General features: G+C 41.6%; 1 protein-coding gene across 1 annotated transcript in view; it reads left to right on the top strand.

The window, feature by feature from the left end:
- MED23 (mediator complex subunit 23) overlaps positions 1-15580 on the top strand; it is a 1483999-nt gene that overhangs the window by 1352965 nt on the left and 115454 nt on the right. The window contains exon 20 of the mRNA XM_044067991.1: positions 4352-4472. Within this exon, the coding sequence (XP_043923926.1) occupies positions 4352-4472 (121 nt within the window). The remainder of the gene's footprint in view (positions 1-4351; positions 4473-15580) is intronic.

The raw sequence follows: 15580 nt of genomic DNA on the forward strand, positions 1-15580 counted from the left end.
TAACTATCCCCCTACCCTAACCTGTTATAACCACAAAAAATATGCAGTGTAAAATCAACACAAATTACAATGAGAACACTGCCAAGCTACCGTAGAACTAATTTCATTTATTGAAACATATGAAAAAATACGTGTTTTCTTCCGTTTAATACTGAACTTTATTGTGTTTTCTTCCGTTTAATACTGAACTTTATCGGACTTCATATGGCCTGTGTATAATGAAAAACAAGTATTTTTTTTCTGATCCAGAATATGAATTTATTTCTTGTATTCATTAAATAAACGTTCTTTATGAGGAAACAAGTAGCCTTTCTTAAGAATTGTTATAGGAGGATTGATTTTGTGAAAAATGGTTTGTTTAGTCTGTCTCTTTCATCTTTCTTTAGTGTAATGCTGTATTGCATTTTGTTTTATTCCTGTGGCATAGGTGCTTACTGAGGTATCAAGGCTGTATCTTTAATTATTTATTTGTGTGTGTGTGTGTGTGTGTGTTTATAGACAGAGATATAAAATATGGATCCAGTTATACTGGTTGACTTTTACTTTGATTGACAGTGTTCCTGATGATTTCATTTGGTTGACAGGTAAGCTGATCAAAATTACAGCAAGAATGGAGTAATGTCGGGGTTGGGGAATATGCCCTTTCTCCATTATTGTACAATCTCTGACCTAGAATATTTAAGTAGCAGAGGGTGGGGAGGAGGAGCTGCTTGCCCCACCCCGCAAAAAAAATGTTTTTGTTTCTATGCTCCATGGTTGTATTGGAGTATGTGCATCGCATTGTTGATGTTGTGCTGTCATCTTTTTGTCAAAGTTTTGAATGTTGACATACTGAACACTAGATTATATTTAGTATATCCATATGTGTACATACATATATAAAGGGACAAATACATATATACAGGGGAAAGTGGAACCTCCTAAGCATTAAAATTGCTGTCTGAGGCTCTTTAAAATCGGGGGGAAAAGAACCACAAAGAAGTCTGATAAAGCTGTAAGGGGTGAAAGCGGTCATCTAGTTAACATGTTTTATTTTTCTGTAAAGAAGTATCACTTTCTAAAGCAGTTAAGTGTTTGATGACTTTAAAGTCTAAACTGGGATTTGCTACAGTTTTCTTTTTTCCTGATTTTAAGGAGTCGCAGCCAGCTACTTCAATGCTCAAACAGTACAGGTTTTCTCTTAAGGGTGGGAGACAACTTCCCCCTAAGGTTGTAAAACTACTGCGCCTCACTACAAGGATCTGTTTTGTCATCTTATATATATATATATATATATATATATATATATATATATATATATGGGTCTACATGATAATATCGAAACCCAAGATGATCGAAGACCACATCATTGAGACGAAATAAACAAAAATGCAGTTCATTGACAGACCGGATCAACAAAGATCTTCCCAGGGTACGTAACCTTTTGGCCATGAAGGTGAACTTTTCCCCAACTGTAATGCGATCTCAGAGTTGGTATATTTAGTTGGGGGGGGGGTGAGGGACATGGCCCCCCACCTGGGTGGGTTTAGAATGGTGCGGTTTAGGTTTTGTGTGTTGTTGACTGAGTGATTACTTACCCTGGGTTTTCATTTATTGTGTCTTGATGATGTGGTCTTCAAATATCTCGTGTTTTGACGTTCTGAAGTAGACCCTTATATATACATATACATATATATATATATATATACATATATATATATATATACATATATATATATATATATATATATATATACATATATATATATATATATATATATATATATATAATGTTTGTGTGTATGTAATAGGTGTGTTCTGTTCTTATTCATTTCATTACTGATGCTACTGCTATATTATTTGATTACAGTTTCTGCCAGTAGTGTAAGTAATGTCTCCGTGGATATACTGCTTTGCATTTTGTATTGTAAATCGTATTAGTTTTTAATTGACATAATTAGGGCTCTTAGTTTGCTGCCTCTATCCTTCCTTGTCAGAAGAATTCTACATCAAATAACTGAAGACAATGTGCACCAGAAAAAATAAAATAGATAAATAGAGCCATGTGCATGTCTAGCCTGTGTTGGTCTCCTCAGTGAAGAAAGCCATTGATTTTGGAATGGTAAGGTAGGATATAACCCAGATGTTATTTATTCTTTTAGTGACTATTCCTTATTTATTTTAACATTTTTTTAACTTGATAAATGTCTGATCTCATGTCAGTGACAGCCCAGGCCTCAACAGCAAGGATAAATGCAGTAAATGTATATAAATCTAGATAGATGCATCTCTATTGCATGTGTGTGTGTGTGTGTGTGTGTGTGTGTGTGTGTGTGTGTGTGTGTGTGTGTGTGTGTGTATACACACACACACACACACTTATATACATATAAATGTATATATATATATATATATATATATATATATATATATATATATATATATCTATATATATATATATATATATATATATATATATATATATATATATATATATATATATATATACACACACACACATATGTGTGTGTGTGTGCGCGCGCGCATTTACATACAGTGGATGTAAAAAGTTTACACACCCCTGTTAAAATGCCAGGTTTTTGTGATATAAAAAATGAGACCACAATAAATCATTTCAAAACTTTTCACCCCTTTAATATGGCCTATAATCTGTACAATTCAATTGAAAAACAAATCTGTTACGGGAAAAAGATAAAAAATAAAAAACGTACAGTACGCTGGCTGCATAAGTGTGCATACCCTTAAACTAATACTTTGTTGTGTGTGCACACCCTTAAATTGATACTTTGTTAAGCACCTTTTGATTTAATTACAGCATTCAGTCTTCTTGGGTAGGAGTCTATCAGCATGGCACATTTTGACTTGGCAATATTTGCCCATTCTTCCTTACAAAAGTGCTCCAAATCTATCAGATTGTGAGGGCATCTCTTGTGCATAGCACTCTTCAGGTCACCCCACAGATTTTCTATTGGATTTAGGTCTGGGCTCTGGCTGAGCCATTCCAAAACTTTAATTTTCTTCTGGTGAAGCCGTTCTATTGTTGATTTGTATGTTTGCTTCAGGTCACTGTTGTGTTGAAAGGTGAAATTCCCCTTCATCTTTAGCTTTCTAGCAGACACCTGAAAGTTTTGGGCCAAAATTGACTGGTATTTAGAGCTGTTCATAATTCCCTCCACCTTGACTAAAGCCCCAGTTCCAATTGAAGAAAAGCAACCCCAAAGCATAATACTGCCACCACCATGCTTCACCATGGGGATGGTGTTCTTTTGGTGATGCGAAGTGTTATTTTTGCGCCAAACATACATTTTGGAATTGTGGCCAAAATATTCAACCTTGGTCTCATCAGACCATAACATGTTTTCCCACATGCTTTTGGGAGACTTGATGTATTGTTTTGCAAATTTTAGCCGGGTGTGGATGTTTTTCTGTACAAGAAAAGGTTTCTGTCTTGCAAACTTACCCTATAGTCCAGACATGTGGAGAATACGGGAGATTCTTATCACATGTAGTACACAAACAGTACTTGCCAGAAATTTTTGCAGCTCCTTCAGAGTTGCTGTGCGTCTCTTGGCGGCCTCCCTGACCAGTTTTTGTTTTGTCTTTTCATCAATTTGGGAGGGATGTCCAGTTCTTTGCAACATTACTGTTGTCCCATATTTTCTCTACTTTTTGATGATTGTCTTCAATGTGTTTCATGGTATATCCAATGCTGTGGAAATGTTTTTGTACCCTTCTGAATGATACCTTCCAAAAATGAGATCCCTTGATGCTTTGTAACTCTCTGCGAACCATGGCTTTTGCTGTAGCAGGGAACTGAGTAAATGTCAGGAAACTCCTACTAGGACAGCTAAACTTTATTTGGGGTTAATCAGAGTCTCTTTAATTGATGGCAGTTGTGTCCTCAAGAAGACTGAATACTGTATTTAAATCAAAAGGTGCTTCAACAAAATATTAGTTTAAGGGTGTGCACACTTATGCAACCAGCATATAGTACATTTTTTAATTTTTTTTTCCCTAACAGATTTGATTGTTTTTCAATTGAATTGTACAGGTTGTAGGTCACATTAAAGGTGGGAAAAGTTTTGAAATGATTTATTGTGGTCTCATTTTTTTATATCTCAAAAAACTGGGCATTTTGGTGTAGTTAGTGAGTCCGCATGATTCTGGGAGGTGGGAGGAAGCTGAAGTACACAGAGAAAATCCACATAGATGAGAAAATAACAAAGATATACTATTATGCCAAGTATACTTAACAACTGTACTTATTCCTTTAGAAGAACAAAATGTTGTTTTAGTTTAAATGCCTTTAAATGGCAACTGTATTTATTGTTTGTACTTTCTGTTTTGGTAGATTCCTTTCAGAAGTATTAAAGCCGTTGGTGAAGACAGAATACCAGTTGTTGTATGTATATCACTTAGTTGGCCCATTTCTTCAGAGGTTTCAGCAGGAGAGAACAAGATGCATGCTGGAGGTATGTGAGAACAGTCTCGGTCACAGTTTCTGTTTGTTTTATTAATCAAACACCCTAACAAGAATTTTCTTTTCAGGAAATTGTGGTGTTATTTACAGTAGTTGCTGAATTAAGTAGCATAAAATCATTGTAAAATTTTATTTAATTTATGCTTTGTTGACTAGGTAGCCTCAGAAGGCCTGTGACCTCTCCAAATGAGACAAGGGATGGTATTCATACTGACTATGGAAAAGCTGGCTAGGTCACCTGGGAAATTCCCCCTACTGTTTGCAGCGGGTGGTTCTGAAGTATGTATCGCTGAAAGAGTGGATGTGGATAATTCCAGTGTGGTTAAATATTGTTTGGAATTTGTTGAAAATATGGATGTACTGTTGGAGTTCAGAGGTGTTTTGCTGCAGCAAAATTCTGTTTTATTATTGAGCTGCTGTTGGGTGTACTGGAGATGAGTAGCTTATGTGCAGGATAGATGAGCCAGATTCTGACAGAGTGAACACTTTCATGGAGAGATGCTATGAAGACATGTTTAGTTTACTGTGGGGGTATCAGCTGACAAATGCAACAAGATTATAGAATAATGAACAAGTCTGGATGGACTGTCCTCTTAGAAAAAGTGTCAGTAAATACACAGCATTAGGATGAACCGTTGCTAGAAAAACAGCAGACTGATACTGTTGTACAACCTAATGTAAGTAAAAAAAAAAAAGGCAATGTGTTTCGGCTTTTCCCGGTTAGAGGTTGCCACAGTGGATCACCAGTTCACAGATTGATTGGCAGTGGAGTTTTCATGGTGTCAAGTTCCCAGCCCGGCGCCCACCCTTCACAGAAGGCAAACACACACACACGTACCTACCTGCATGTCTTTAAAGCTCACGTGACTCAGGATGGAGACTAATTCTGCTAGACATGAAAGTTTGCTTTTTTGATTTTGACAAATAACTGGTATGATTTGCAGGAAAAAAATCTTCTGATGCTCTATGGTGAGCCACTTCAGTCCATACTTTAAGAAATAAAGACCCACCCTAACAAAACTACCAGATAGCTGTCAAAAAGTCTTATATTATCATCCTCTCTAATATTACCCATTCCTCAGTGCTAGAGATGAGTAGAGGCTTCTACAAGCCCTTCTACCCTATCTTCAGCTTGTGATTCACATCCAGAATAGTAGCACAGACATTCAAGACTGTCATAATAATCCCTCTTCCCATGGAAACCAGTCCAAAACCAGCAGAGTACTTTTGACCTGTGACAAATCCAGGCATCTTACCAAAAATAATTGAAAAACCCATAAGACGTCAAATCCTGGAATATCTTCTACAGTATGACATACAGCCGGATAGGTATCATGGCTTAGACCCAAGTGTAATGTCATCATTACCATCTCCTCACTCAGTACCAAATATACATTAATATGAAAAAGGGCAAAATTACCAGGGACATCTTTGTAGACCTGGAAGAAGCTTTAGAATACGCTGACGATCGTATTCTGAATAATATGTTACAGAAATGTGGACTTTCAAATGAAGTCTGTCACTGGCTGTCTAATTTACCAAAACAAAACCTTAACCATTACTTCAAGTTGCCTAAAAACAGCACTCTGTCTAAAAGAAGTTCCCAGGGGCTGTTGTATCAGCCCACTCCTATTGTCTTTATTTTTCAATTATCTCCGATCACAACTGCCAGATCTAAACCTCTTTGAATGTAGACAGTATCATTCTTACTACACAAAGCTCTCCATTACAGCAAAAATAGTCTTTGCCTAAATACTAAAAAAAAAAAATCAACAGATCCGCTGTTGTCTTTTTCATCTGATTCAGCGATTGCGTTATGGGATCCAACCAGATTTGACCACTGGGCTTTTTCAGAAGTTTGGATCCAGGGCTGTGATCCCTTTCCCCTATCCATAATTCACTCTGGTCCCCAGATTACACCAGATCTCATTTGCCGCATGATTCTTCGGGGTGTGCAATTTGAGGGCTCTGATTTCCAGCTTAGGGTATTGTTTCTCACTATTTCAGCTGTTTTTGTGGTCTAGGTGTTTGTATTATTCCTTTATGTTACCTTGTCTGATGTTTTTCCCTAATTTCTTAAGAATATGTTTTCCTCCCCTTCCCACTGTTAACAACAAAAAAAGGTTTTTTATAGTATCTTTGCTGTTGACTATTTCTTAAATTGTAAAAGTTGTTGCAGTTGCTCTTTCTGTTTACCCCAGAGTATGTCGCACAAGGTTGCTGGTTTCAAAAATGCTCAGCTGTGGACCTGAGATACCACCACAGGGTCATCATTGGTTATGTATTTATAGCTTGAGAGTCTTTCATTTAGACTCTGACTGTAAAGCATGAGCTTCTTCTGGGGCCAGGGCCCTACAAGACTGCTGAGATAAGTTAATGCTGAAGGGTCTTCTTCCTGCCCAAGCAGGAGGTTCAGCCACTCCTGCCCAGGAGATTTCCTCTCCTTCATCCAAAAAGACAGAGAAAACCAAGGTTCAGTAGGAAAAAGAAAGGGGCAAGGGAAAAGAGAGAGAGAGAGAGAAAAGGAGCAAGAGAAGATGTTAGAAATGATTAGGAAAAGATAGCCTAATCCATTGGAGTAATCTAGTCCTGCTTCTGAGACATCAAAACAGGATCTGGAGGCTTGTCAGATCCATTCACCATCTCCCTCTCTACAGTTCTTACAAGAGTTGGTAAGTCCAGGCTTCATTCCCCATTTATGCAAGAGAAGCGTTTTTCTTGGCCACTGTTGTTGGCTTCATCCTTCAGGTCCCTCTGTTCATTGAGGAGTCTTATCAGAAACTGATGTTGACAAGATGCAAAAGTTTCTTTGGACATAGATTCAGTTGGGGTCATCCCACTGCCAACCCCTTCGGTGACTCTGGGTATGGTCCTTTCCTTCTCGCTGTTAGTTTCTCTTGTGCTGGCCCAGCTGTTGGATCCAAAACCCATGAACCTCAGTTTTCCCCATAAAGCACCCACATTGGAGCAGATATTGCTTTTGAGTTCAATTCTGGTTTCCCTCAATCTTGATTCTGGCCTCGTCTGATTGGAATGAGTTGAGCAAAAGTGTCAGAGGTGAGGCTGTGGGATCAGAGTTGACTCTGAAGTTCTTAGAGCCATCCCTGTTTTTCAGTACTGGACAGTTCAGCACCATTGTTGGCCTTGATGCATAGTCATGTTGGAGATGAGGACACTCCCCCTTGCTCTTTATATCTTGTAGGGGGGGTCATTTCTTCAGCTCCAGTTTTGTCCTCTGCTTTTGAGGCATTCAAGAGGGTTCTTTTCAGGTCCAGAGAGGAGGTTGCTGTGCCGTGCTTGGTTCCATCCCAGCCTCCTGTGGATCATGTTTCTGTGTCTGCTCATCCTGATCAACAGGGACAGTCAGCTTTGATCAGCCTCGGGGGGGGGGGGGGGTTCTCCCCAGGCAAGCTCCATATCTGATTCTGAACCTTCCCCAGACGTCCCCTCAAGGGAGGGACCCAGGAAATGGACTTCTAAGAGCAGATATTTGGACTCTTCACCAGAGTCAGCCACTAAAGAAACTGATTGTGATGAAGGAGAGAGCTGTCCACGATCCCCTCTGGAAGATATTTTCCTCTGAGACATTCTGGTGTTAAATAAACAAAGAAAGGATTGGTCCACCAAAGCCCCATTTCCTGGGAAGTCTGTGTTCTTCAAGGCGTTTGTGGCTGACATTTCTACCTCCTAGGTGGTTCCACCCACTGATGAGCAAATAGAACTAGTTTCTCAGCAGGCGTGGAAGGAGCCTGATGTCGTGTAACCAGTTCCATGCAAACCAGGCAAAATTTTAGTGGTCCCTAGGAATAGATCCCACTTTAACAAAGGTCCCCCACTAAATGCTGTGTTTATGGCAGCCACAAGGAAAGAGCTGTCAGAGAAGAGCTAATTTGTTTATCCCGCCAATAGAGAGTCTATGGCATTGGACAGATTTGTAAATAGATGTACATTTCAGTGACTTTTGCACTGAGAAGGCTGAACTACCTGGCTCAGATGACCTTTTTTTCAGAAGGACTTGAAATACCTCTCGGGTAGCCTCCCTTCAGGCATCTAAAAGTCAGTGGAGTCTCAGCTGTCTACCCTCCAGTCAATGACTAATGTAGCCATGCATCTGCTGTCTATTGCAGCTGATGGTGCATCCAGGGCAGCAGGCACCATCATTGCAGTACTTCAGCACACCTGGATGTGCCTATGCAACTTCACAGAAGGCTTCAATGTGTCCTTCATCAGTGACCCCTTTGATGGTTCAACTCTTTTTGGACCTAAAGTGAAAGATACACTTACCAGAATCAAGCAGGGAGGCAAGACCTTGTTTGCAGGTGGCATACACTTTTCCACCCCCACAGAGGACCTTTTCACAGAAACAGAAAGGGGGTTCTGAAAGTGCCAGGGTTTTGGCCAGGATGCCTCTGTGGCCAGACCCCTCCCCCTGGGGCAGAGGGGGAAGTAACTTTAATGGATATCAACCCAGGGACAGCTGCAGACTGCAGAATCAGGGGTTTTGAGGTCCTTTCATTGAGAAACTCTACCAGTGCCTCCTGAACAATTGTCCAACTACTGTACTCTAGAGGCAGTAAGGAGGGAGCTTATCCCTGCACCCTCAAGCTTAGCAAGCCATCACTCAAGATTTCTGGGTGCAGAGGATAGTCAGTAAAGGCTCTGTTATTCCCTTTATTTTCCCTCCTCAGGAAAAGAAGAAAATTGCCAACGTTACACCCAGTCATATGGAATTAGCAGCAGAAGTAATAAAACTGCTAGAAGAGTCATGCGGCACGTCTCCCCAAACTAGTCAGTATTCAGCATCTATTCAAGGTTCTTTTTAGTTCCACAAAAAATAAGGGACCTAAGCTCCTTCCCGGGCATAAGCCACCTCAATCAGTTCTTAAAACAGATGAAGTTCTGGATAGAGGAAGGATGACTGGATGTGCTGCTTAGATCTCCAGGATGTGTACTATCATAACGATAGCAAAACAGTCCAAGAGATTTGTGTTGCTGACTGGAAGCCAAGCACTTTCATTTCAGACCATTGCCCTTTGGGCTTCAACACAGCTCTCAGGGGGTATCTGCTTATCTCATGTTGCAGAGGTTCCAGATGTTCACATATTTGGATGATTGGCTCCTTAATGGATCAACCAAGGCTCTTCTAGTTCAGTGTAAGGGCGACTTGCTCCATCTAGCTTCACACCTGGGAAATGGCTTCTTGCTCCATCTAACTTCACAGTTGGAAATTAATATCAGTCTTGACAAGAGCCAGCTGACACCAGTGCAGTCAAAGTGTTTATTGTAAGCTACTGGGACACAAATACCCAAATAGCAAGGCTTCTGCAATCCAGAATATTATCCCTGCATCAAGTAGCTTCAGATGTCCTTCATCACCCTTGTCCCCCAGCAAGATTTATTCTTTGACTTCTCAGCCTGATGGCTGCTTAGATCATGCAAATTCTTCAAGCAAGGTATTATATGAAAACTACAGTGGACACTTTCTGTGCAGTAGTTCTTGATGTCTCATCCCTTTCAAGCACCAATACATCTCATACTTATATGCAGGAAACACATCAGTTGGTAGTTGACCTCTCCCATAGTGTCATGACTGTTCTCCCCATTGGCCCCAGTAGCCACTGTGATCATGGACAGTTTCCCTTCTGGGTCAGTGGGGGCATTTCAAAGGGAAGACTGTTTCAGGTTCTTATTTGGCGACAGAGGCCACTCTTCCCATCAGTGTCTTGGAGATGAGGGCAGTCCTTATAGTGTTGCATGTTTTCAGGACTCCCTTCCTGATAGTGTGATCTCCATTCAGACAGACAGTAGTTTGGTATATCAACAAACAAGGAGGAACCCATTCATATTCAGTGTGCCAGGTGGCCATAAGAGCGTGGCAATGGGCAATGTCTTCTCATCGCTTTCTAATGTTAATGCACATCTCAGGGACTTCCAGTGTTCTGGCGGAAAACTGAGCACTTGTATTCTTCTGTCCCACTATTGTTCTAGCAATCAGACAGTGGTGATGCACATTTTCTGTTGCTGGTGCCAGTCTTGCTGTGATATTTTTGCTTCATACTTAAACAGTGCATCACTTTGCCCTAATCCCTCCACAGGTACAGATACTGAAGGACACTGTAGTTCACAGCTGGCCACTGTGTCTCCTTTACTCTTTTTCAACAATTCCTCTGATGACGAGGTTTCTTCAGAAAGTCAGGAGGTGCAAGACCAAAGTTATTCTCATTGCTCCCTTTTGGACCCAACAAGTTTGGTTTCCCCTTTCTCTGTCCTTCCCTAATAGATCCTTGTTGGGCCCTTGTCAAGACCTCCTATTTCAGTATCATCTCAAAAACCCTGAAGTTGACTGCATGGCTTCTCCATTTTTATTGGTGGCCAGGAATTCTGGCGGTCTGCTTCAGATGTTCAAATTTCCTCATCTTCCCAAAAAACACATACTAGAAAGATGTACCTTAGCAAATGGAAAACATACCATATAGACTTGTTCCAGGGGATTTGACCCATTTTCATCCCCTCTTCCATTGATTCTGGATTTCTTGGCAGAATTATTTCAAAAAGGATTCAGTTTTTTTCTGCTATCAACATACAGGTTAGCAGCTATTTCCAATTTTCATGTGGGACAGAATTAGACTTCCATTTCTTCCATAAATATTTCTAAGGCTTTTTGAAAGGAACCTTCCTTTTAAGACTTGTCAGAGTTTCAATTCCCCCTTGGGTCATTACTGTCATACTACAGGCTCTGACTGAAGTTCCCTTTGTGCCTACTTTTTCAATGGACCTAAAGTTTCTTTCTTGGAAGAAAAATTTTTGTGTCAGTCACATCAACGAGGAGGATCTCGGAGTTGCAAGCCTTATCCTGCAAACCTGGATGTTCTTCATCTCACATTGCTGCAGTCCTTACATATGGGTAGTCCGCTGTCCTCGGTCGGCCCGAATACCAAAGTATTAGGCTGACGTCGGTCAAGGCGCTTAAAACTGACATCAGGACGTCAGGGTACAAAAGCGCATGACCGACGTCATATCCTCAGTCTTTTTTGCCGCATGGTCCGATGCAGAAGCAGCGTTGCAAGTGCCGTTCGGCGTTCTGAAATTTTTCGAGTTCGGAGTTTCAGACCGAATCCAAGTTGGCTAAGTACCCGTTGGAATATTTTGTTTTTTTCTTGCCTCAGTGTATTACCGGATGTCAGAAAAAGTGAATAATTGTATTTCTTGTGGGAAACAGATACCGCATAGGGATTATCATTCTTTGTGCATTCCTTGTTTGGGGCCTGAGCACGACGTAGTCGGGTGTCGCTTTTGTGCTAGGTTTAATAAGCGCACTATTAAGCGAAGGTTGGATTGTGCTAGGCTGGCCTTCGGTAAGCGGTGCAATTATAATATGCCGTCGGATACTCCGACGCCCGCTTCCACGAAGAAGCGCAGAGATAAAGCGGTTAAACCTAGGCAAGATGAGTCGTCCGTTCCGGACGCCGGTTCTTTAGAGGCTTCAGTGGAACCGGTGGTTCCGATGGAGGCTTCTCTGGAGTCTCAGGGGGAGACTTTGATTTTGCAGGATGTGGCCTCTCTAGAGGCAGGTCAGGCTGAAGGGGCTTCTCAGGTTTCTGTACTCCCCTCCCTTCCCAGGGTGGTTAGACCCTCTCCTTCTGTTTCCAAGGCTTCTTCCAGAGGCAGGCCAGGTTTAGCTTCTGTTGGTGTCAGTCCTAGTTCAGCAGGGTCTGTGCCTAAGAAGCACATGCTTAAAATGGCAGAAGATTTGATTACTCTGATTAGAGGTTCTTTGCCCCCTCCTGATAAGAGGCCTAGGGTGGAGCCAGAGTTGGAAAGTTTTGTACAGGCTTGGATGTTTCAGAGTCTTCGGCTGAAGACTTGCAGGAGTACTCTCCTTATTCTGATTCTGATGCAGAAGATTCCACTCCTTCTGCTTCTCCTCCAGAGGATTTTTCTTTTTCAGAGACACTTCATTCTATGAGGGAACATTTTAAGTGGGAAGGTCAGGACTTCTCTGATTCACGGAAAAGGCTTAGGGAATTTTGTTTTACCTCAACATAGGCCCTTAGCTATACCCCTGTTCTGGATGTTGTGCAAGATGTGTTTTCAGAGGCTTCACTTAATCCTGATTCTCTGCCTCCTGCGCCTGTTAAACCGGATTGGTATTACAGGGTGCCTGAGGCTCACAAATATCTATATAAAAGTCCTAGGGCGGACCCAGAAACTATTAGTCAGGGACCTAAGGGTGTCAGGGCCTCTGTTGTAAAGAACCCGGTTCCTCTAGATAAAGAGGCCAGGGCTTTGGATAGATGGGGAAAGAAGATCTATACATCTTCTACCTTAGCAATGAGGGCTTTGAATTGCCAGTTTCATATGTTGAAATATCAAAATTTTCTTCTTTCTCAATTGAAATCTAAGGTGGATGCTCTGGCAGAAGGCATTGAGTGTAAAGAATTACAAGATTTGGTGCATGTCTCTGAACAGGTGGGTAAGCATTCTTTACAGTGTGGTTTTGATGCTGTGCAGGCCTCTTCTAGGGTGGCTGCCACTGGTTCAGTTCTTCGCAGGCACGCCTGGCTTAAGGATCAGAATTTATCTGACCATGTTAAGACAAGGATTTTGGATGCTCCTTTGCAGTCTGAAGTGTTGTTTGGTCCACCTGTGGAGTCAGTCTTGAAGAAAATGGAGGACAAGGCTAAGTCTATACAGACTGTTAAAGATTTTTTGCAAGTTCAGCCTCCGAAGTTTAGTAGAAATTGGCCTGCTAAGGGGTGGACGTATCCTTCTTCAGATTCTCAGTCTAGGGGTAGGTCTAGACGTGGTAGGGGCAGAGCTCAGAGTTCCTTCAGACCTAGAACATGGAGTTCACCTGCACAATCTTCGAGTGAGGGCAGGGGCCAGTCCTTTCGTAAACAGGCCCAATGACCTACTCTTTCAGCTGCCAGATCCTTCTTGCCTGGCAGCACCTTTGGGAGGACGGTTGGCACTCTTCAAGGACAATTGGATTTTAATTACCCAGGACAAATGGGTATTGGATATCATACACCAAGGTTACAAGTTTTATTTCCATACCTTGCCCCTTTCAAAGGCATGCCAGACGTTCCTCCTCAGCAAAGACTAGAGGCTCACAAACAGATTTCTCTACTACTTCAAATAGGAGCTATACAACCGGTCCCTCTGCCAGAAGTGGGCCTAGGATTTTATTCTCGCCTGTTTCTAGTACCAAAGAAAGGGAACACGTGGAGACCAATTTTGGATTTATCTATCCTCAACACATATCTGGACATTCCCAAGTTCAAAATGTTGACGTTACAACAGCTTTTACCTCTGCTGGGCAAAGATCACTGGATGGTGACTCTGGATCTCAAGGAAGCTTACCTTCATGTTACTATCAGGCCCAGTTGCAGGAAGTATCTGCGTTTTCGGGCTGGGACTTTTCATTATCAGTTCTCTGCATTGCCCTTTGGCTTATCTACTGCGCCCAGAGTGTTCATGAAGGTTCTGGCTCCAGTGGTAGCTTTCTTCAGGCTAAGAGGAATACAAATCTATCCTTATTTGGACGATTGCCTGATTCTGGCTCAAGGAAAGGACGAACTTCTTCATCATCTACAGTATGTGATGGCAGTGTTAATATGCCTAGGGTATTCTGTGAACGAAATAAAGTCCAGTCTAGTACCCTCTCAGGATATGTGCTTTCTGGGTGTGAGACTGAATACAGCATCCCAGATGGCCTTTTTGACCCCGGACAAACAAAAGAATCTTTCTCTTTATTTCCATCAATTGTCTTGTCAGTCTGACTGCAAGGACAGTCCTTCAAGCCTTGGGGTTCATGGCATCTTGTATTCTGGTACTTCCCAATGCCAAACTGCATATGAGGAAGCTACAATGGTATCTCAAAAATGTATGGACGCAACACTGCCAAGATATGGACACTGTCATTCAGATAATACCTTGCATTTAAAAGGAATTTTTGTGGTGGGCTCAGGAATGTCACCTAAACAAGGGACTCTCTGTGACCCGACCAGAGGCGAGTCAGATTCTAACGACAGATGCCTCAGACAAAGCTTGGGGAGCTCATCTAAATGGAAAATGGGTACAAGACACGTGGCCTGCCAGACTTCAACATTTACATATCAACTTGAAGGAGATGTTAGCAGTCCAATTTGCATTGATAGCTTTCAATGATTTACTTCTTCCAGGGCAGGTGTTGATTCAAACAGACAACACAACTGTCATGTGGTACATCAACAAGCAAGGGGGGACACATTCATACCCTCTATGCAGACAAGCAATGATTTTGTGGGAGACTGCTCTCAGTTTACAGCTAAATCTTCAGGCAAGGTTTCTGCCAGGAACACAGAACTCCTTAGCAGATGTGTTGAGCAGACAAATTATGGATCCCCACGAGTGGAAATTGGATCCTCATGTATTTCAAGAATTGACAGTGTTATGGGGAACTCCAGACATAGATCTGTTCGCTTCTCCTCTAAATTGCCAGTTGCCAAAGTTTTGCACAAAAAGGTTTCATCCCACAGCTTGGAAAGTGGATGCTCTCTCATGCAATTGGATCAATCTTCACGTGTATGCCTTTCCACCACTGCCTCTCCTCCCAAAGGTACTCCTGAAGGTCAGACAGGACAAGCCAACCATGATTTTAATAGCTCCTGATTGGCCTCGACAGCACTGGTACCCATTACTGAGAAGTCTGGTTCGGGAGCCTCCATGGCCTTTGCCTTCGATTCCACACCTGCTGTCTCAGGAGAACAGTCATTTACTCAATGTCAAACTTCACTCTGCATCTAACAGCCTGGCATATTCTGTTTTAAACCCTGGAGGGTCTCAGCTTCCACAACAAGTTTTGAATGTTATTTTGGAGGCCAGAAGGCCTAGTACAAGGAAAGTTTACGCAGATAAATGGAGGAGATTTTTACTTTGGAGTACAGCAAAGGACTTTGATGTTTCTAAACCTAATTTAAGTGTTGCTCTTCAATACCTTACTGAGTTATTGGACAAAGGTTTGTCCTTCTCCTCTATAAAGGTTCATGCTGCAGCAATTTCTGCTCACTATGACTGTGACCCACCATTATTTTCTCATCCTTTGTTTAAGCAATTCCT

This window comes from Protopterus annectens, chromosome 1.part0, assembly GCF_019279795.1.
Source record: "Protopterus annectens isolate FY-2018-M chromosome 1.part0, PAN1.0, whole genome shotgun sequence".
Classification (NCBI taxonomy): Eukaryota; Metazoa; Chordata; order Ceratodontiformes; family Protopteridae; genus Protopterus; species Protopterus annectens.